General features: G+C 40.7%; 1 protein-coding gene and 1 long non-coding RNA gene across 2 annotated transcripts in view; one reads left to right on the top strand and one right to left on the bottom strand.

Annotated features, from left to right (window-relative positions):
* Positions 1–258: 258 nt before the first annotated feature.
* LOC118356730 lies at positions 259–20,555 on the bottom strand. Its single transcript, XR_004819922.1, has 3 exons — positions 20,141–20,555; positions 9,324–9,540; positions 259–756 (listed from the first exon to the last, which is right to left on the bottom strand). It is a non-coding gene; the product is annotated as an uncharacterized LOC118356730 (long non-coding RNA).
* Positions 10,854–22,067, top strand: part of NEIL3 (nei like DNA glycosylase 3) — a 45,444-nt gene continuing 34,230 nt past the window's right edge. Inside the window, exon 1 of the mRNA XM_027599525.1 lies at positions 10,854–11,012. Within this exon, the coding sequence (XP_027455326.1) occupies positions 10,857–11,012 (156 nt within the window). The 5' untranslated portion in view covers positions 10,854–10,856. The remainder of the gene's footprint in view (positions 11,013–22,067) is intronic.

Raw genomic sequence — 22,067 nt, 5'->3', positions numbered from 1 at the left:
GGTTTCAAGACATCTACAAATAAGACTGAGTTTTTTTGTTGCCCTTGGTAACTGATTAAAATTATATGCTAAAAGTTAGGGCAAGAAGTGATCTCGTATTTGGCTGGTGAAATGGACCCCTCTGTCTGTTAGGAATAACGAATCCGTTTTACTACCTTCTAACGATTGTGTTCTCATTAAGACATCAAACACAATGGATCAGACTCAGTCACCTCCTAAGATTTCTATTCGTTTTATTACACAGGTAGGTAGAGACAGATACACATCTCGCTGACAAGTTATCCCCCAGGTATACAAATGTGATTGAGAAGGATAGAGCATACCCAACTGTCTTTAACAAGCTCACTATATTTATATCTGACCTTTAGCTAATGGTATAACCTGCTTCTATATGGTCTGTCAAGCTCAGGATTGAGTATTTTTGCCCAGACTTTGCACACCTTTGATTACTTCATGCTAGCAAGGTCCATCTGTTGCTGTCATTCCCCAGCTCTCAATTTCAGTGTTTCCTGAACTTCAAATCATGCCTCAACACAATCCAGGTGAGTGTGGAATGTCCACAAAGTAGATGACAAGGCATAATGGCCTAATTGAAGCATTTCTGTTTTAAACTCCAGGTTCATTCTCGGGCTCAAGACCTTCCCGTGTGTCTTCTTTGTAGTGTCCAGAAGGATTGAGCTGCGGATCTGCTTTTCTTGTCCGCTGCCGCCTCCCACTCTGTCCTTTGCTTCCACTTCTCCAAATGCCCTGCTGTCCCTACAAACAAGCACATGGGTTAGGTTGTTAACTTTTTCAGAGTTTTCCAGTTCGTTATGTAAAACCAGAAACCATTAAAAATAACAATAAATCTGCCTTCTGCGCAGGTAGTGATCCTAGGGTCCTGGGATTGAGCCCACATTGGGCTCCCCACTGAGTGGGGAATCTGCTTCTCCCTCTGCCTCTGCCCCTCCCCCAGCCTGTGCTCTCTTTCTCTCTCTCTCAAATAAATAAATAAAATCTTTTAAAAAATGCTAGTAAGACTTCTATTTCTCAGCTCTTATTTCTTAAGGGGAGCTCCTCACTAAACCCACCCCCCAAATTCTGACCGAGTCAAGGCAGGTAACAGTTGCCCCTTTATCTTCCCTTTAGTGGGAATCCTGCATGTTTGAAGAATGATTACCTTGATGTATCTTCTTACTGGAACAAACGTGGTCCCCACGAGCATTTCAATGTTTATAGTAATCACCTTCGGGGACCCGATCCCTTTTTGTCTTTCAATTTGACCAATAAAACATAGTTTATGTTGACAAAGTTATTTCAATTCTTTGCATTAATAATCTGGCAGGAGTTGTGGGGGAAATGGTCTTCAAAAGCAGTTGGCCACATGAAACAAACATACGTAAGTGTTAATGTTCCTAATCCTTTTCCAAACTGCCAAATACTAGGAATTTCAAAATTCTGCTATGCACTTTTAAGCTCACTTATCTTATGATGAATTGCAGACAATATTTAACTGAGTAAATCAGCTTCCTCTAGAAAATGCCATAACATAGCTTTGGTATCCCTCCTTTCCTCCCCTGCTAACTAAGTACTTCAGAGTTAATTGAAATAGGGTCCTTTAAAGATTGATAAGTGAAAGTTTATAAGGCAGATAAATTTATCTTGCGAAAGCTCTTCCAGAAAAAAACAAAGTGGCACAAGTCACTTTCTAAGCTTAATATCTTGGTATAAAAATTGAATAAGGACAAAATAAAGGAAAAAGGGGAGTAAATAGTCTTAGTTCACTTCTGAACACAGATGAAGAAATAGGAAATAAAACAGTAGCCAAATAAATTCATAATCAGTTAAGAATGATACGGTGTGAATTGGTAGGAATTGTTTTGAGAACGCTGTAATAGTTTACTGATCAAAATTCTATCAATGTAATTCATCATAATAAAGGACTAAACAAGAAAAATAAATGATCTCAGTAGATACAGAAAGCATTTAATAAGTTTTGCGGTTATGTACTGCTAAAACAGAAGAAAAACTAAGAAAACTGAGAACAAATATGATGTCTTTAACTTGATAAGAGTATTTACTTAAAAGGCTCAGCTAGATAGCGCTTACTGAGGAAATTTTGAAATCACCAAAGTAAGGAGGATATCTCTTATCACCACTACTATTCAATATAGTACTGAAGGCCCCAGCCAACACAATAAGACAAGGAAAATTATTAGGAATGATAAGAATTGGAAAGGAAGAGATAAAACTGTCATTATTTGGAAATGATAAGATTATCTACATAGAAAACCCAACAGAATGAACAAATTAGGACATCTAATAAAAATGTTAAGTGAATTGCCAGATACAATATGAACTTCAAAGATTAATAGCATTTTTCTACTAGTCTCAAAATATTGATTCCCCTAAAAGTTGATAAATAAAGCATAAAAAAATAACAGTCTTTAGAAAGCAAGCCAACTGATCCTATGAGCCTATCATGACCCCAATATTTATTTATAAATTGCAGTTACATAGTTTACATACAAAGTAGTGTATATACTATGAGCAAGATTGCCTTGGGTTCAAATCTTGATTCTGTTACTTGCTGCTTGTGTGAACTTAGGCAAATTACATAATCACTCTCTGCCTTACTCTTCTCGTCTGTGAAATGAAAATAGTAGGAATAATAATAATAGCAACACTTAACCACTTAGGATATTGTGAGGATTAAGTAAATTCATACTTGGAAAGCATTTGTAGTACCTAGCACAAAGTTAGTGCCTCCTAAAAATTAGCTCTTCTTCTTCTTATAGAACTAATGTATTAATACATTAGATACCGTTTGCCTAAACATAAAAATGTTAAAGTAAAATAAAAAAAATAAGCATACAGAGAAGAGCTACTATTTTCCTCTCTTCCCCAGTGTATATGTTTCACACTGGAGTCTAGCCCCTCACATAGAAATTCAACAACAATAACTAGAACTATAATAGAAAATAATATGCCATTTAAAATAGGAACCCAAACAATGAAACAACTAGGAATTAAAGGAAGGAAGAAAACACAGTATCTTAACATAGAGACTTGTAAAATTTCTAAAGTTGATTAAATGAGACCTTAATAAAAGCAGACATGTTAACATTGTAAAACTATGAATGGTTTCCCAAGCTTATCTACATATTTAATGTATTTATAATCAATATTTCAGCAGAATTTGGGGGAGAACAGGAAACATTGTCTAAATATACCTTGAAAGCTTGAACATTCATGGAAAGCCTAGTATAATTTTGAGAAGGAAGGCTGAAAAGCAGGAACTCACAAGACATTAAGACACAGTATAATATCACAGTCATAATAATAGTATAGAATTGGTGCAGGAACAGATAGATCAATGAAACACAACAGCGAGACCGAACATATTTGTATATTAAGGATAACTTTGCATATAACAATGATGGCATCATAGCTAAAAGACTTAAAGATAAACGTGTTTTAATTACATTTCCCTAGGTTATGCTACATAACGAACCATCCCAAAATCTCAGTGACTTCCAACAATAAACGTTCTATTTCTCCTTCACAAGTTTATGATCAGATAAGAGAATTCACGCTCCATTGAGCAAAGGTAGTCACATGGCTGGTCCTGACAATGGGGTGGTGAAGTCTAGTCCTCTATAAGAACACATGGCAAGGGTAGGGTTAATGATATTGTCTTGAAGAGGTGAGTAATAATTGGGAACAATAACTAATTGATCATAAGAAAACTATAAGTAAAGTTAATAGAAAAAATGTAGAGAGATATTTTATGACACTAAAATGACCTTGGACGGGGAGGGGAGTATGAATCATAATGTGAAATCCTGATAAATTTGAATATATCAAAAATAAAACTTTCTATTCAAAATAGAAAAAGTTAGCTGATGTACAAGGGATGGGGAAAGGAAATTAGCATTATACAAGAGATTATTTTCTGGAGTATAACAAGAACTCATAGAAATCACTAGTTTGTAAACTTCAAGAGAGCAGGAATTTTGTTCGTTTCCTGCCTTGCTCACTGTTGTATCTCCAGTACTCACACAAGTGCCTGGCATGACTGACATCTCCTTACTGTTTATTCTGCCTCAAGATTTGCTTTCTATCTATCCCATCCTCCAAAACAGATATATCAATTTCCTATTGCTGCTATGACAAAGTACAAGTTAAGCGACCTAACACAACACAAATTTATCCTCTGACTATTCTGGAAGTCAGAAGTCCAAGATCAGTCTTACTGGCCTGACATCAAGGGGTCAGCAGGGCTGGCTCCTTTTGGAGGCTCTCAGGGAGACTCTGTCCTTGCCCCTTCAAGCTGCTAGAGGCCACCCACATTCCTTGGCTTGTGGCTCCTTCTTCCATCTTCATAGGCCTCAGACTGGTGTCACCACATCTCCTTCAGTGACTGCTTCTGGGCTCACGTTACCTTTTCTGTCTCAGACCCTCCTGCTTCCCTCCTCTCAGCACTTATGATTACACTGAGCCCATTTGGGTAATCCAGGCTATTCACCTCATCCCACAGTCCTTAGTCACATCGGCAACATCCCTTTTGCCGTGTAAGGAAACAGTCACAAGTTCCAAGGATTAGTGCGTGAACTAGGGGAGCAGGGCATTAATCAGCATAGCACATCAGGGTTTCTCAACGTCAGCGCTATGGATATTTTTGGCTGGATACTTCTTTGTTGTGGTGGCCCGTCTTGTGCATTGTAAGCTGTTTTGCAGCATCCCTGCCCTCTGCCCATTAGATGCCAACAGCACTCCCTTCCCCCTAGATGTGACCAATCGTCTCCAAAAGGGCAAAATCGCCCTGGTTGAGAATCACTGCTTCACACTGTTCTGGTGACCATTAAGTAAAGTTTATATAATCACGTCATTCTCCTGCATAGGATTCTTTATTTGCTCCCCCGTTACTCTCAAAATAATATCCATACTTCTTTGCGTATCATCTTAGATTTTTCATAATCTTGGTTTGCTGACTTCTCCGGACGCCATCAGCCCTCACTTCCTGACCTCTTGTCTTCCAGACATTCTTACAGTTCCCCTAATATGAAGTTCTCTCACACCTCCTGGCTTCAGAAAGTGTTTCTTCCCCATCTGCCTGAAAATCCCCTTCTCTGACTCTTCATGAGATGCGCTTCTCCCTCTTCCTCCTCAAAAGGGAGCTGGGATGTCTGGAATCCCACGTCTCCTGGCCACATCTGCTTGTGGCGCTCAGAGTTCACCTGTTAAGAGAACTGGTATTCATTTCCTCTTCTCCCTGCGCTAGTCTGTGAGCTGCTTCAATCTCCGACTTCCATCCGTATGCACGGATCTAGCACCCTTCCTGCAACATAGGAGGAGCCCAGTGATTGTTTTTTGAATGAATGAGTAAATGGTGCATTTCATGCCTCAACCTGAATCCATTCTCTGGAGGCTGAGACTGTTGAAGAATGTTGCCCCAAGATATTAACAAAAAATAACTCACTGGTCTCTTTCAAAATAGCAAAGAAATCAATTCTCCTATCCTCTCTCATGGGGGAAAACCCTCACAAAGGGATTATTTTGGCTCTTCTGTGAGGGCTTAATAACTCTTTAGCTATTGATTTCCCCCAAATCAATTTCATATTCAGAAACCACCTTTAGTTGCTTAATATGCTTAGGTTACAAAACAAATGAGAAGAATCCCTTCTGCGGAGAATTGTGCGAAACAAAGCTGGAATGAAAGCCCGGCCATCCTCGATTTCACAACACTCTGAAAAGCCTCAGTATGTCAGGGTGGTGGTGTGCATCACCTAGGAGGCCGTGGTTGGTTTCGTAGTTTCGATTGTGACTTTGCTGGCAGAAAACTATCACCTGGCTCTTCCGGCCTTGGCAGTGGGATGAAATCCACTGCAAAGTCTCAACATTTGCTACCTGCCTCAAACAATAAAACTGTTGAAATGGTTTCTGTTGCTGTGTGTTTTATTATTCTTCTGGTAGTCAAATGTTAAAAGTTTCTCTTAATGGGTAGAAACTGGAGACTCTTTAGTAAATACCACCAAAAACACCTGCACCTCATGTTCACTAATGACTGTTTGCTCTATTCAGAGCTCAAATTAAGAGGATGTTGAGAGAGGATAGATGTTCTCTCTCTACTTGTTAAATATATTCAGGTAATTTATGTAAAACACAGAAATTAAAGAAATTACCCCCTTGCTACCTTTTTATCATTCCACCTAAAAAAATTTGCCCACAGACTTTGTAAAGAGAGGGCTGAAAACAAAATTTCACTATCCAAAATATGTCAAAACTTAACACACTAAGAGAAGGTTTTAAGATTGTCTTTAATTCCTACATAAGGCTGACTAAACGGTTGCTTTTCCTCTAAACCACCATTTCTTAAGTCATTGCAGAAAATATCTGGTTGAAGGCCCGTGTGATATAATTAATGTTGCTGAAAATATTTGGCTAAGACCGTGGCTTGCCTGGTTGGATCCCAACTCTGTGGCCTTGAACAAATTACCTAACCTCTCTGTGCCAGTTCCTTCATTTGTAAAATGAAGATAAGGATCGTGCGAACCTCAGAGGATTATTGTGAGGATCAAAAGAGTCTGTATTTGCACAACACTTTGAACACTGCCTGGCACATAAAAGCACTAAATAAGTATCTGGGATAATTGTTACTGAAAACAGAGGAATTTGGAACCAAGGACTCTTCAAAGTGGTATGAACTCAGCATTATGTAAGCAACTCTGCCCGCTTAGTATGAGCAACGGTGACCCATCTATTTCTTTTTTTTTTTTTAAGACTTTATTTTTTTATTTGAGAGAGAGAGCACAAGCCAGGGGAGCAGCAGAGGCAGACGGAGAAGCAGACTCCCCACCGAGCAGGGAGCCCAATGTGGGGCTCGATCCTGGGATCATGACCTGAGCCGAAGGCAGACGCTTAACAGACTGAGCCACCCAGGCTCCTTCATCTATTTGTTAATGAAGAATAAGCAAATTAGGGATCCAAACTGCAGAGCGGGTTCCTCTTCATAGTTTGAATGGAGTTCTGGATTTCAGTTTTAGTAAATAGGTATCATGAATTTGTGGGCTTGGGGTCCCTACATCTGCTCAAATGTTTCATGGTTGCCCATATCCCAGGAAAATGAATTTCACTCTTCCTTATCCTGGGCTCTCCACCAACGGTCCCTAGGAGTCTTTCCACCATCATCTACCACTACTCCCCTGCCTGACAATGTCTGCTTTAATCACTCTTTCAAATATATCACATTTTTGCCTGTATTCCTCTGAATTAGAAGGCTCTTAATTGACCTTTCTACTCGCCAAGGGCCCTCCTTCATAAAGGACTGGCTCAGACTCCATCTCTTCTCTGAGCCTCTCCCAGATATATTGCTTCTGAGTGGCGTGTCTCTTCAATGAATTCTCTCCGTCTCCAAGTCCTTTTGTATACATACCATAAGCTCTCTTTTCCTTTTACATCTTATGTCAGTATCCCTAACTACATTGAAATCTCTCGTGTGCGGCCTGACTCAGCGCCTCACGCAGAGCAGGCATTAAGTATGTTTTTATTAATGCAAATCTTTGGAAGTAAAATTCAGGTTTATGTTTAGCTCCTCTCCATCTCCTTTTGGCGATTTCTTACCCTGTTCAACACGTTTTTCACTAGTGCCACATACCTATATGGTATATTAGCGACTTAAGGTCCTGGAGAAAGCTATCTCTTCCAAAGTTTTAGACATCCTTATTTCATCTACACTTACTTGTGGTGTTAGTGAAAAGAATACTGGTCTCAGAGTCAGAAAATTTGGGTTTCATTTCTCTATGTTTGTTGGTCCCTACATGTGATTGTGGAAAATAACCACTGGTTTGAAACTCAGTTTCTTTATCCATAAAATACAAATATTAGCTATCCTGACTATCATACAGGGTTATTGTGAAGATAAATAGATAGAAATGAATGTACACAAATGATTGTACTTGTGGTTGATCTGATTTCCTCAAGATACATCAAGATTCTTGTGTTGTTGATCTAATAAAGAAAGTATACCATAGGGTAACTTAATGTATTACCTATTTTTGTTGATGTTTATTTTAGCAAGAACTTCTGAGAACATAAAATCTCAATTCATAAGAATGACACTAAAGATATGAGAAAAGGTATTTGGGAACAGAGAGTTCCAATAATAATAACTGAATTCAACAAATATTCATTGAATGTTTATTATGTGCAAAAGAGCATCCTGGGTGCCCTGGGAAATCTAAAGATAAACAGGACGCTCACTCGACAGTCTTCAAGGACTTCAAGGAATGAATCTAGTGGGAGACTGGTATGTGCCCAATTAATTCTAATACGAGGTAGGTTTGGTAAAACCAACTTCAGAAGACAAGAGATTGATTCTGACTATACCTGGAAGGTTTTTTTAGAGGTTATGCATTCAACTAGGATTTAAAGGTGGGAGAATATCAGTAAGCTAGGTTGAAGAGGAGTTAAAAAGAAAAAAAAAAGGTAAGAATAATAGCATGAGCCAAGAAACAAAATACAGAAAATCTTCTAAGAGTAGTAAAAAGAATGTATCCTAATTCCTTGAACTTCTAGAGTGTTTTCCATTTCTCAAAGTGCTTTCAAGTATGTTATGTTATTTGGGAATTAGAACAATCATGTGGAGGTTAACAGGAAAAATGTATTTGATTTTGCATATGAAGACAGGGAGTTTTATAAAGTCTTCATGCTTAAGAAGATGACTCTGATAAGAGTGTGAAAGGCTAAGGGCAGTTAGGAGGTCTCTGACACAGTCTGAGGAGACCACCAAGAGTCTGCACCCAGGTAGATTTGCTTGCAATGGTCAGGCAGCTCTATAAAGGCACCGCAGATGCATGATGCATGTGATTTTACTCGTAATTGGATGCAAGGAAGCATAACAAAGAGAAGTATCAAAAGACTCAAAGGCAAGTCACGTATAAACAAAATCTGGCTTGGCTCTTCAGGGCACATCCATGAAGTCCCTTAGTATCTTCAGTGTTACTCTCCAACTCTTACTGAGCTCTCTGAGGAATGGAAACCTAATTCTAACTAAAGATCATATTTGATCCAAACGGGCACACTGTGCAACCTGAAGAGAAATGAGAAGTCCATGATGAATCATTCAGATTAATGAAGATGGTGATGGTTTTAAAATACTGTCACCAATTATTTAATACTCTCCCCTTCAAGAGATAAAGATTCATTCCCCACCTCTACCCCCTATGGGCTCCACTGATGGACTGGATTCTAACGAATAGAAGTAGTGAAGGTACGGATGTGTCACCTCAGAGACTAGGTAATAAAGATCATTACAGCTTTCTCCTTGCCTTCTTAGATCATACCTCCTGGGGAACTCAGCTGCCATGTCGGGAGAAGATTCAGAGGATGAGACACCAAGACCTCCTGTCAACAGCTGTGCAAGTGAGATGGATCTTCCAGCTAAAATCAAGCCTTTATATGACTGCAGCCTTGGCCAACATCTTCACAGCAGCTGCTTGAGAAACGCTGACGCAAAACCACCCAGCCAGACCACTGCCACATTCCTGACCTGCAGGAACTCTGAAATAAAGAATGGGATAATTTACCAGGTAGCAGTAAATAATTAATACAAAGGTAGAAGCAAATAAGGTATATAGCACTTTCCTCCATCAAAGGGCAGAGATTATGACTGAATTTAGGTTGTAATGAGCAGAAGGATTCTTTCTCGATTATTTAGTAATTGACCTGGAAGAGTAAACAACAATTAAACAAGGGAGTAAGGTGCAAAGAATCCTGAACGTGATCCAGCTAATCTGATCACTAATCTCTCCCCACAAAGAGAAAGATTTAATGCTCCTTAAATGTTTGAATTCAAGGCTCTAGTACATATATATATATATATTTTTTTTTCTTGTGGTTTAACTACAGCACAGTGATGGGCTGATTAAATCACAGACAAATTAACATTCTGTTTTAATGTGCTATATTTTAATTTTCAAAAAAGATTAGATTTTTTTATTATTTACAAAAGTGTATGGAGTCATTAGCTTCATATATTTATATGTATGCATCTTTGTGTAAATTTGAAAAGCTATGCATTGCCTTCATATTTCTATAGAGCCCTGCCTTTTACAAAGCAATTTCAAATAGCATTCATCTGGGGCATCCCATAAAAGAATGGTTGATGAATTTGGGTAGAGCTCACTTAGCTCAGCTATCTAAAAAATGAAAGGGTTTTTAATATAGAGACTAAAATGTATTTGGCATATAAAGCCACATTTTCGAAAATATGCTAACTCTACAGGAGAATATATATAAGCTGCTTGTTCTAAAGACCCTTTTCTGAGTCCTCCTCCTTACCCACATCTGAATAGGGCACACAAAAACCAAAGCCTGCCAAGACTGAGACGACCTTGAATTTTAGGGCAGAATATTTGGACAAGATCACAGAATGGAAGTGTACTGAATAGTTCAAGGGCAAGAGCAAAACCTCAAAACAAAAAGGTTTGGAGTTTCTGAGGTCCCAATTGCTTGGGCTCTTACAGTTTAGCGGGGTTGGGTGGGCTCCACGCACTGTGGGCGGGTTGGGGCGGGGCCAGGCGGGCCTCAGTGGGCGGGGGCGGGGCGGGGCCAGTCGGGCCTCAGTGGGCGGGGCAGGGGCGGAGCCAGTCGGGCCTCAGTGGGCGGGTTGGGGCGGGGCCAGGCGGACCTCAACGGGAGGGGGCGGGGCGGGGCCAGGCAGGCTTCAGTGGGCGGGGCCCGGCGGCCGAGGCGGTGCAGGAAGCGCGGGAGATTTGAATTTCCTCTCTGCGCAAGTACCGGCGTAGGGATTAAGCTGCACAGCGACTTTCTCCGCGGGGGCCTGCAACTAGTGAACCACAGTTCGGGGAGGGGAAATGGTGGAAGGACCAGGTTGTACTCTAAATGGAGAGAAAATTCGGACGCGAGTGCGCCCCGGCCAGGCGGTGACGGACGTGCGGGGAAGCGCCCTGCAGAGCTTGGGAGGCCAGGTCTTGCCTCACGCAGCCTCGCTGGCTGTGGTCTCTTCCCAGGTGAGCCATTAATATTATTTGCTCTGGGGTCAGCAGGGGACAGTGGAATAAAGACGCCGTCAGGTTTCCAGGGCCCAAAGTGTCATCTCTTTGCTCTGGAACAGGCGCCCTGGGGCTCCGCGGTTCCCTAACTTTAACTTGACTTTGCAAGGGGGACAAGTCAGTGCTCACGCGCCTGTGTAGTTAGGGACTACCTGACAGCCGAGCGAAGGCTGCCAGAGAGAGATGCCCAGGCAAGAACTGACCGAAGGTGTTTTATTACTAATCACCTTGCTTAACTTGCTCTAACCCAGCAAAAGATGTTCTCCTTGTGTCTGTAAGTGCATTTTCTGCTGTTAATATCATTAGACCTCTCCATTTTTTTCTGCACATTTTTAAGACTATAAACTTTTAGCATGACTGCTATTCTGCGGTTGACAAGTGTAGCAGAACTAACATATAATTCTAAAATTGCACACAGAAAATTTAGCAGTGACCTTCCCACTCAATATTGCCAGTCTAATGAAGAGGCTGTGGAACCCAGCTCTTGTTCCCTTAAGTGAATTTCTTTCTTCTTAAAATAAATTGTAGCACAGCTTCTGGCCACTCAAGGCATTCATTGCAGATGGTGGAATATTCATTTGTTAAGAATTTAGAACTTGTACTAAAAATATTCTGATTAAGCCATCATGCCTTAAAAGCCCTTTGGATGTGTGGATGATTCTATTTCATGGATGCGTGCAATATTGTGCTGTACCTAATTTCTCCTGCAAAACTCCCTCCTAGCCTTTGGTCCAGGAAGAAAAAGTGGCTTGCTATGAAATTAGCAAACGCTTACAACTTGAAAGAAATGAGGCTCTAAGGCAGAGAAATATTTTTCAAACTTGGAAGAGAATAAGTTTTGCATCTTCTTCCAACAGTCCTCATATTTTATTTATTTTGACTTAATACGACAAGTGCTCTGCACCTATTCTTTTAGTGTAGTGTTTCTCAAAATCAGGTCAGGGTACCACAGGGCTGGATCTTGAGTGTTCTCCTAGAATATTAATGTTTATAAAAATCACGCATTCCACAAAATTTTGAATATTCAAGTCACCTGCAGAGCAAAAACAAACGGTTCCCTTGTGGAGCCTACACTTGAGTTGGGAAGGTACCCGGGCAATCATTAAGAATATAAATTGATAAATTCTCTGAAGCCTCTCCTGCCTGGTTCTGTAAGGACTCGGGAAGGTCAGGAGAGGCTTGGCTGACAATTAAACTGAGGTATGAAGGGGGAGGAAGGAATAAGCAACACCTGGGTGGGAGGTTGGATGGCAGAACACGTTAGGCAGAGCATTAGCAAAGGAAGAGAGCTTCAAATATTTGAAGGATTGAAAGAAAATCAGTGTGACTGGAAAACAGAAAATGAGCTAAAAGGTAGGTCTTTTGAGGTTGCTGGGCAGGAGCCAGACCATGGAGATAGTAGACCTGGTTAGGGACTTCGTATTTATCTTAGGAATAATGGGAGTCTTCAAAGTGTGGTAAGATCCACTCACACTTTGGAAAGATGACTCTGTCTTGAAAAGGAAAAAGAAAAGACTGGAGGAAAGTAGATACTGCACCCTCACTTAGGAGAGGGCTGCAGGAATCTGGGGGGAGGGGGCTGGTGGTGGAGGTGAAGAGGGGACAGAGTTGCTATTTCCCAAATAAAGGTAGTAGGGCTCAGAAATGGATATGATATGAATATGTGTATGGGTATCATGATTTACATCATTCAACAGTCATGTATTTTGTGTTTTATGCTAGCTCCCGGGGATGCACAGGTGAATAAGATAAACTTCCTGCTGTGAGAATCCAACTTAATGTTTTAAATTAATATCACCTCATGGGTATTTAGGCCAAACTAGCAGGAACGTTTCCTCTAAGTTTGTTGTGATTATCTCTGGTGGCAAAGCATAAAGTGCCTTTGAAGAACCTTTACATTTTATGTAGTTAGGAGAAATAATAACCCTGTGATTCTACAGTTGAGGAATGAGAGGTTCAGAGTGAGTTTAATTAAGTTGCCCAAGATCACATGACTAGTAAGGGTTTGAACCAGGGGTGAAGGGGGGAAGGGTTCCCTCTTTCAGAATCCAAAGCCTATTCTCTTAATTGTAGTTTTTCTCAGATATAAAAGATTCAGTGGGAAAGTGGCTAATTCAGAGGCAGAAACACCATATTGCCAATATATAGTAGTGATTATTAACTAGGGAAGTGAGACCTTGGGTTTTTGGTTATATCCACCCACCGTTGTAGTTTTGTTCCATTATCAATTTACCTAAGCTGAGAATTCTCTTTTAAGGACTTTCAATCCTCTGTTCAGATGGCACAAGATAGTGCAACCTGGTAATAGAACGCAAACACTTCATTAATTGTTGGGCAGTTGTTAACATCTCTCTTGGAAGTAGTACTAAGTAAGCTATACCCCTTAAATAAAAAGGCCTGCACTTAAAGCTGTTCTGTTTAATACCTTGACATAAAGAGGTATTAAAAATTAGAATATGTCTCTATGACTGGGATCAGGAATCTGGTTTTATGGGAACTGGATTTGAAAATCAGTATGGAATTCATAGCAATCTCTTTGTGGTTATTGGGAAAATTATAAATATTTTGCCATGGTTTCGCTTGCTGGGCCTTTGATCAAATAATAATAATAACAACAATAATAATCTTTGTAAACAGAAAGGGTCTTTCGCATTTTAGAGGGTTGCTGGATCTATAGTAAATTTCATCAGCATGTGGTAGGTTGTCACTGATCTCCAGCATGGTCATTACTGTAACGGATGATCCCGCGTTTCCTGGGCATTTACGGCAGGGAGTTAAAGCTGTTTAAATGTGTCTGCTACTGGCTTGAAATCACTAGTTTTCACAAGGCAGAGTTTAAAAATAAACTATTGTTTAAAAATAAGTTGTTAACTTATTTTTAAATTTCTTTACATTGCACTAAACATGAAAAAATACAAAGAGTTAAAGAAATATTAACTGGGCCTTTAAAATAATGCAGGTAATCACTGTACTGAAAAACCAACCAGAAAACCCCCCATCTGTGTAGCTGCTGCCATTAATGAACCAGTTAGTGTATGGGATAGCATTTCTTGCTTTTTGCTTCAGTTTAGAGTTCAGAGAGAACACACCTTAATGTGTGTCTCCTTGTGACAACTGATCCTCGTTTTGAAGAAGCCTACCCGTACAAGATCTCAGCATCTGCTAGTCGTGTATGCATTATATTATTTCCCTGAATTTTGATCCACTGTCTTTTTTTTTTTTTTTATTTATTCATGAGAGACAGAGGGAGAGAGAGAGGGAGAGAGAGGGAGAAGCAGGCTCCCAAGGAGCAGGGAGCCTGATGCGGGGACTCGATCCCAGGACCCTAGGATCATGACCTGAGCCGGATCCACTGTCTTGTCAGCGTAAAATTATGCCACTGTGTAAGCACATTGCATAAAACTCTGCTGAAGTTTGTGGAGCCTTATGGTAAGAAATAATATTGGAATATTGATGGATGAACGTTTCTGGTTGATGAGCTGCTAAGAGTCAATCCTCCGATTTTAATTGTCGGGTAGATACAATGTTTTAGTGAAATTGGTGTGTAATCTGCATATGTTTTCAATGTCCTTTTCACCAATCTGGATATGAAACAGTTTATTTATAAGCATTCTTTTCATTTGAAACATGATGCCCTGGCTCTTGTATCCTTCCTTAAGATTTGATACATGTATTCAATATGATAGCGACTCTTACTCATCTTTATATGTCCTTCACAGTGTCGTGAAGAGAGTAGGCATTTAATAAATATTTTAAATGGATGGAGAACAGAAACGTTTGAAGAGCCCAAAATGATTAAGGATTTAAAACTAAATTCAGTCTGGACTCTTTCATTATGGGTATGTGTATTTTGTTATGTATGTTATGTGGAAATTCCTACCATGAGAAAATAATGAAGCCACAAAGTAAAAGATTTCCTCCCTTCTTCCTCTTGTTCATAGTGGGGAAAAAAGAAATCATAGCTCATTTTAGTGCCATTGTATGAAGGGATGAGCTAATCCACAGAGATTCATTTTCTAGCTAAAGGAAGCTTATTCCTTTCAATACAAAGGGGTTTTAAAATTTCATAGAACATGCAATATGATACTGACCTGGCAGGGGAGATACCGTGATCGAGAACATGCATTATATAATCCCTTGCCTTTTTAAATGCATACTGAGAATGGTTTTACCTTAATGACTGAGGATCATTATTATCAGCTTTCAGCCTTATATGGAATCATGGAATAAAGAATAATGGAGAACAGGTAACAATCTTACAGATGAGAAGACTAAGGAAGGTGATTTTTCATGGCCATTGTAGCTTTTAATCTGACACTGAAGTACTTGGTTTGATGTAGAGAAGAGAACATTTGACCATCTTGATTTTGAATTCCAGCTCTTTTGTTACTTCCTCCTATAGAGATGCATACACCCACATCTTTGCAGATTGGGTCAGGATTAGATTAGAGGATGCATGAAACTCTTAGCTTAGTGTCTAGCAAAGTAAATGTCCTGGTAATTGTTTGCTACTTTTTCTCCCAGATCGGGCTTTCTTGCCAGACCCATACATTGGAGTAACGCTCTTTTCCTTAATGAAGGGTTTGCAATCATCTGGTGCCCTCAAATTATGTACAAAGCATTTAGCCTCTGGGTAAATGCTTGAAGGCTCTGCTCTTAAAAAGATTGCAGAATATGCTTTGATGTATGAACCTAAAGACCTCTCTTTTGGTGCTTAGAGACCATTTTAAAATTAGGTTCTTTGATGGTTTAAATTGGTAGGTAAGGGACCTCTGATTAAGAAAAGTGTTGTAATAGGGGAGAAAAAGGCATGTGGCAAAAAAAAAAAAAAAAAAAAAGGAGAGACTATGAAAGTAAATATGGTATTTTCTTTTCTCTGTGGGGAAAATATATAGTTACACTAGAGTTAGAACATTTATCAATGGAAAAGTCTTGCTGTGTTCTGAAAAGTTCGTCTTCCTTGTTCACCCACTGATAGGCAGGATAAATGGTAATCAGCACAATAAATCATGTGCTGTCTCTGAAGATACATGTTGTTTTGGTGATTTCATATTATTAAGCCACTTGAAAATGGGAAGGTGAGCCCTTCTCAATCATACTTAAAATTGTGGCATAGGAGATTTTCGTCTCTATTTCAGGGGAAAAAAATGAAATGTTCAAATCACACAGTAACAGGATTATAAGTGTCAATGTGAGAAAGTCAAGCATCTATTGGGCATTTGTTTATGTTAACAAAGATAATAGGCTGGTGGAAATTAATTTCTGAATTTGTCAGGGCAGCTGGAGCTTATACAAAGAGGTGATAACCCCAGATTCTACAGTAGCACAAGTGAATATCTTACAAATCTTAGGTTTATTGCAAAAGCCTTGGCCAGTTCATACACAATAGCTCTCAAAATAAGTGGAACAAGCCATCATTGGTATACCAGAATTTCCTCCTAAGATGGAATTAAAAAAACAAAACAAAACAAACCCTCCAAAATACATGCAAGTGCTTGAGATGGTCATTCATAAGTTGAAAATTTTATTATGTCCTAAGTATATTTTCCAAAGCTGATTATTTTTAAATGATAGTGTGCCGGGAATCGGGTAACTTGGGTCTAGTGCCCAAACGATAGACGACTGAATTAAAAGAACTTCATGTATCATTACCCTCAAAACCCACATGAAGCAGTAGAATCGATGTTTTAAAGCAACCATTTAAATGCTGAGTAAACATCTCAAACAGAAACCAGGGCATGCAGCACTGGTACTGGTAGCTGAAAATACATCAGTCCTTTCCTAAATTCCTCCCCCTGAAGAATTTTTAAACAGAATTCCTAAACCTTCCCATAAAGCTTACTTTATGCGAAATTCTGGTAAATACAGGATTTTACTCCCATCTAGCTTTTGGTCCTTATGCGAATGTGGTTCTCTAAAATGTAAGCCTCACTCCATTGCAGATCATTAGAAAACAAGATATTAGGGGTGCCTGGGTGGCTCAGTCGGTTGAGCATCTGACTCTTGATTTCAGCTCAGGTCGTGGTCTTGGGGACGATGAGATCGAGCCCCTGTCGAGCTCTGAGAGTCTGTTTGGGATTCTCTCTCCCCCTCTGCCCCTCCCCCTGCTCTCATGTGCTCTCTCTCTCATGATCTCTCTATCAAATAATAAATCTTAAAAAAGAAAGAAAGAAAGAAAACAAGAGACCGTAGTGTTAATAATTTTCGGAGGAGATGAAACAGTGGAGTAGAAGTTTTTGCCAAGAAATCCTGGGAAAGGTTAAGTAAGGATGGAGATGGTAGGTGGGGAGACAGCCTGTATTTTTTTTTAAATCATTAAAGTAGAGTTGATGCGCAGTGTTGCATTAGTTTTAGGTGTACAATGTGGTGATTGGACGTGTCTATACATTATGCTATGAGTGAGTCTGTATTTTAAAGCCACACGTAGTTTTAGGAGGGGAAGGAGGAGGGATCTGATTAATCCCACACATGTTTATGTCACTCCAGGCACTGTGTGAAGCTCTCAAACCAGTTAAACACCAGAGTCACTGTCCCCAAGGAGCTTAGAGGCATTCAGAGGAGAAACACAAGTCCTGGTCAAATACTCGCTCAGTATGGAAAGTACTGTGATGGTGGTTGTTCTATTTGGCAGGGAGAAAGCCTCAAGATGACTCTGCTTCCCAGGTGGGGGAAATCCTAGTCCCAGAGAAAAGTGCAATCTATATGTGTGAGCAAGGAAGAGGTTAGGCTAACATCTCATTTTAATTCCCAAACACCTCATCAAGTATTAAAAAACTACTTCCGAAATGTATTCAAGCCAAGGTCATGCAGCGTCTGTAGCTGGAATGGTTTCGGCCGCCCTGAAGTCGTCTGAGAGTCCTTGCCCTACCTGCGACCCTTCCTGCACTTGCCCTCCTACGGACATCTGTGTTGTCCCGCACACTGTCGTCGGGCCATAAACCTCTTTTTTCAGTATGTGTAGAGCTGTTAGTTTCATGACCGTTTCAACATTCCTTCCTTCCTTCCTTTCTTTTACTTTCTTTCTTTCTTTCTTTCTTTCTTTCTTTCTTTCTTTCTTTCTTTCTTTCTTTCTTTCTTTCTTTCTTTCTTTCTTTCTTTCTTTCTTTCTTTTTCTTTCTTTCTTTCTTTCTTTCTTTCTTTCTTTCTTTCTTTCTTTCTTTCTTTCTTTCTTTCTCTCTCTCTCTCTCTCTCTCTCTCTCTCTCTCTCTCTCTTTCTTTCTCTCTCTCTCTCTCTCTCTCTCTCTCTCTTTCTTTCTTTCTTTCTTTCTTTCTTTCTTTCTTTCTTTCTTTCTATGTCATATTGTGTGTTATCTTTAATCATAGAGAGGAGGGTAAAACACCAGTAAAATAGACCTGTATTACACCTGTAAGGATTTGGTGTGTGGTTCTCTTGGAGGCCCTCTCAACCAGAAGGACATATTTCACTTTTCACTGACAGCTGTGCAAAGAGATTTAATAGTCTCATGCATTTTAAGTATATCGGCCTTTATATTTTTGGACTCATCCTCCTAAGCGTGACAGAATTTATTTACAAGGGCACGTACTCCCCTTTGGTCTTTTAAATATGTGGTCCAATAACCATAAAGTTTTGGAGGGCCATGCACTGAGACTTTCTTTTGCTAAATAGCCAAATTTCCCATGGTTGGATCTCTTAAACTTTCTAAAATCTCTGATAGCTGACAATATCAGCTATCAGGGGAGTGTATAGGTGCCTGCACCAGGACAATGTCTGATGTCTTGAGGAACTGATCCTGGATATAAAAACATTTTTTTAACCTACCTCTTGGCATTGGCCATAAAGGATGTGTCAGCTGTGCTCTCCATAAGCTGTCTGTGGAACCAAATTTCCCACAGTGAGGGTTCCAGATAGTCCTGAGGAAGGACCTTATAGACCCCTTTCGCACATTGTTAGACATCCCTGGGAGGGAAATCTGGGATAGAAATCAGGATAAGCTAGGTCTGAATTTCTTCTTGATAGACATTATTAGGAGCTCTGGGGCATTTGACTACATGGATTAAAATAAAACAAAACAAAAGACAGAGGTTTTTATTAAAAACCCATATTTTTTTTAACCAGGTTTTTACTGTTTCTTTCGATGAATCTCTTCTGAAATGTATGTCATAGAGTGGTTCAAAGAATGAGTGGCACAAAAAGTTTGATATGAATTGTACTCTTAAATATTTTGTTTAACCAATTACAACAAGACCCACTGATGTATTACTGCTGAATTAAATTCGGATGTTTTGATAATGCGGCAGCTATGGATGGTCCAGTCTAGCCACTGAACAGTGAGCACTAGTCCTTACAGAGTGGAAAATTTCCCAGGAAATAATCTGGGTTTTCAGAAGGCATAGAATAAAATAAAAAATCAGGGAACATTAAGATCCTAGTAAGCCCGATTATGTAGACAAATACAAATGGGTACTTCCTTTTAAGAAGATTGACGCCATCAACTGATGAGCATTAGGTTGATGTAAGTAATTAAGGATACCGAATGTGGTCCTAAACAGTGGGGTTTTAATGACATTTTTTCATAGATGTCTCTAGAATGGAATGAGGGACACCGTTTGTGTCAAGCCATTGGCCTCTACCTGTGAATGATGATTCTGAATCCAGTCAGAATCTGGCAAAGATGACTCTTATTATTAGGTGCTGCATATACCTACAGAGGAGGCAGGGTGGTGAGGCCTACCTTTCTCTTAGCTGATCCTTTGATTCCCATTTTACTGAGGAAATGTATCGACCACTAGAGAATCGGCACAACCACATCTAACTGCAAGCATCTGAAGGAAGAAGCTGCCTTCTTCCTGATGCTATAGATGGACTGACCATGTTCCCTGACGGTTTCCCATTCCTCCCCTGAGCCCCACCACCAGGACATGGCAATGCGCTAGCCCACCGTTCTTGGGCCCCTTCTCTTGGTGATCTGTACTTACGCTCCTGCTGACGTCATCCAGTCTCAGAGCTTTGGAAACCATCTCTCTGAATGCTGACGGCTAGATACATTTACATCTGCAGCCTAGACCTCTCTCCTGACCTCCAGACTCACGCCCAACTGCCTGCTCGATGTCTCACCTTAACTTACCTGAAACCCAGCCCTCACCTTCCTCTCCCATCCAGTTCCAACCCAAATCTTCATCATTGCCAGTGCCACTGTCTTCCCAATAATTCAGGCCAAAAATCTCCCACATCCAGGGTGCCAGCAGATCCTCTTTGCTCCACCTTCAAAATCTCTCCGGCAATCTGGCCACTTCTCACCACCTCTGCCGCTACGGTATCGGCCCAGAGTTCCTTCCTCTCTCGTCTGGATCGTTGCAGTGGTTCTTCTGAGTTCTTGGCCTGCTTGCACCCTGATCCCTGGAACCAGAATTCTTTTTTCTTTTTTTTTTTTTTTTTTATAATTTTTTCCGGAGCCAGAATTCTACCCAGCAACCAGAGAGAGCATTTTAAAAAGTAATGCAGATCCTATTTTTCTTCATGCTCTTTTGTGTCGAGAAGCAGCCAGTCTGTAGAGTGGACCTTGTGGGCCTCGTGGTCTGGTTCTCATCTGTCTACACCTTCCCCTGCGAGCCATCCTGGCCTGCTCGCTCACTGGTTATCGGAAACACTTTACTGGAGGGCCTTTGCATCACTGTTCCCTATGCGTGGATCATGGCTCACTCAAAACCCCCTTGAGACATGCTCAGATACCATTTTCTTCATGAGATTATGACTGCCTCATTTAGAATTAGAACCTGCTACACCCTCCCTTAATCTTGATTTCTTTTCCAAATGTTTTAACACAGTTATTATAGTTATTGCTTACTCTCCCCTGCCTGGAAGATTATAAGCTTTGTGAAGGCAGGGGAGTTTTAATTTTTTTTTTTTCTCTCACTGACGCATCCCCAGCATCTGGAACAAGGTCTAATACATACTGGAAGGTCAATAAACTTTTCTAAAATGAATGAATCTGATGAACAGTCATGAATGGTCCCTCTTTAATGGTGAGGGGCATCTTTCCAGGTGTCACATCCCACCTTTGTTGTCAGATGGGGTCAAATTACAGACACAGCCCAGTGAGTGAGTAACAGTGAACTGTGGTAGCTGTTGACAGTGCGTTTTAACCTGAATGGTGCGAGTGCTCCTCAAAGCTGTGAATCTGGCAGTGTGAGCAGACTTCACGGGACTCGTGTACTGTTTATTAGGTGTTGTGCCATCCTGTCTAGTTCAAGGTTACCTTGTCTGTCTCTTTGCCAGGAGCCATGATAACACACGGTAAATTCGGAATGAGGTGGAGGAAAGGAGGTGTGGGCAGGGAACAGAGAAGTGGTCGAGTAAGAGCTGCTTCCCATTGGGTGAAGTAGCGCGGGGGGGCAAGATTAGCTTCAGGGCGATACCGTGAGAAACAGAGAAACCGAAACGTGGGAAGTGAGAGGCATACTGTGTTTTACCATTCCCTGGGGGTCAGGCTGTGCTGAAGGCTAGACCCTAACAGGACGGTGGCCAAGGTAAAGGGCAGCTAAGTGCTACTGGAAGAAACCAGCCTGATCCCAAGTTGCTGAGAAAACATGCACAGCAGGTTCAAGTGGCCCAGTAGGCGCTGACAGCACCAGGCGAGAGAGAGCCCAAACCCAGCCCCTCACAAGGCATGGGCCCCACGGCCATCAGGTCCTGTGTGCAGGAGACACATTCAGTGTGACTCCACACCCCCCACTTTGTGCAGAGGTGGAAGGACGCCGAGCCCTCCCCCTGGGGTCTGCAATTCAGAAAGCTGGGGGGGTCGTGCCTGAGGGCCAGTGGTGCACACAGGAATGTACATCAAGCCTGGATGAGGGAAAGATACTCGCTCCCAAGGCAACAGAGTGTGAGTGCTCTTTGTCTCTAGCCGGGAAGTGTTCCAGGCCCAACGCCCCTCCTTAGGCAGCCAAGGGGATGGAGGTATGACGGACTGCATATGATTACCTTCCCAACACACTGGAGACAGGTTGAGTTCTTGGTGAACTTGTAAAACTTGGAGGGTTAAAGGAGATGGA

The sequence above is a fragment of the Zalophus californianus genome, chromosome 2, assembly GCF_009762305.2.
Source record: "Zalophus californianus isolate mZalCal1 chromosome 2, mZalCal1.pri.v2, whole genome shotgun sequence".
In the NCBI taxonomy this organism is placed as follows: Eukaryota; Metazoa; Chordata; class Mammalia; order Carnivora; family Otariidae; genus Zalophus; species Zalophus californianus.
This window is presented reverse-complemented; position numbering and strand designations above follow the sequence as displayed.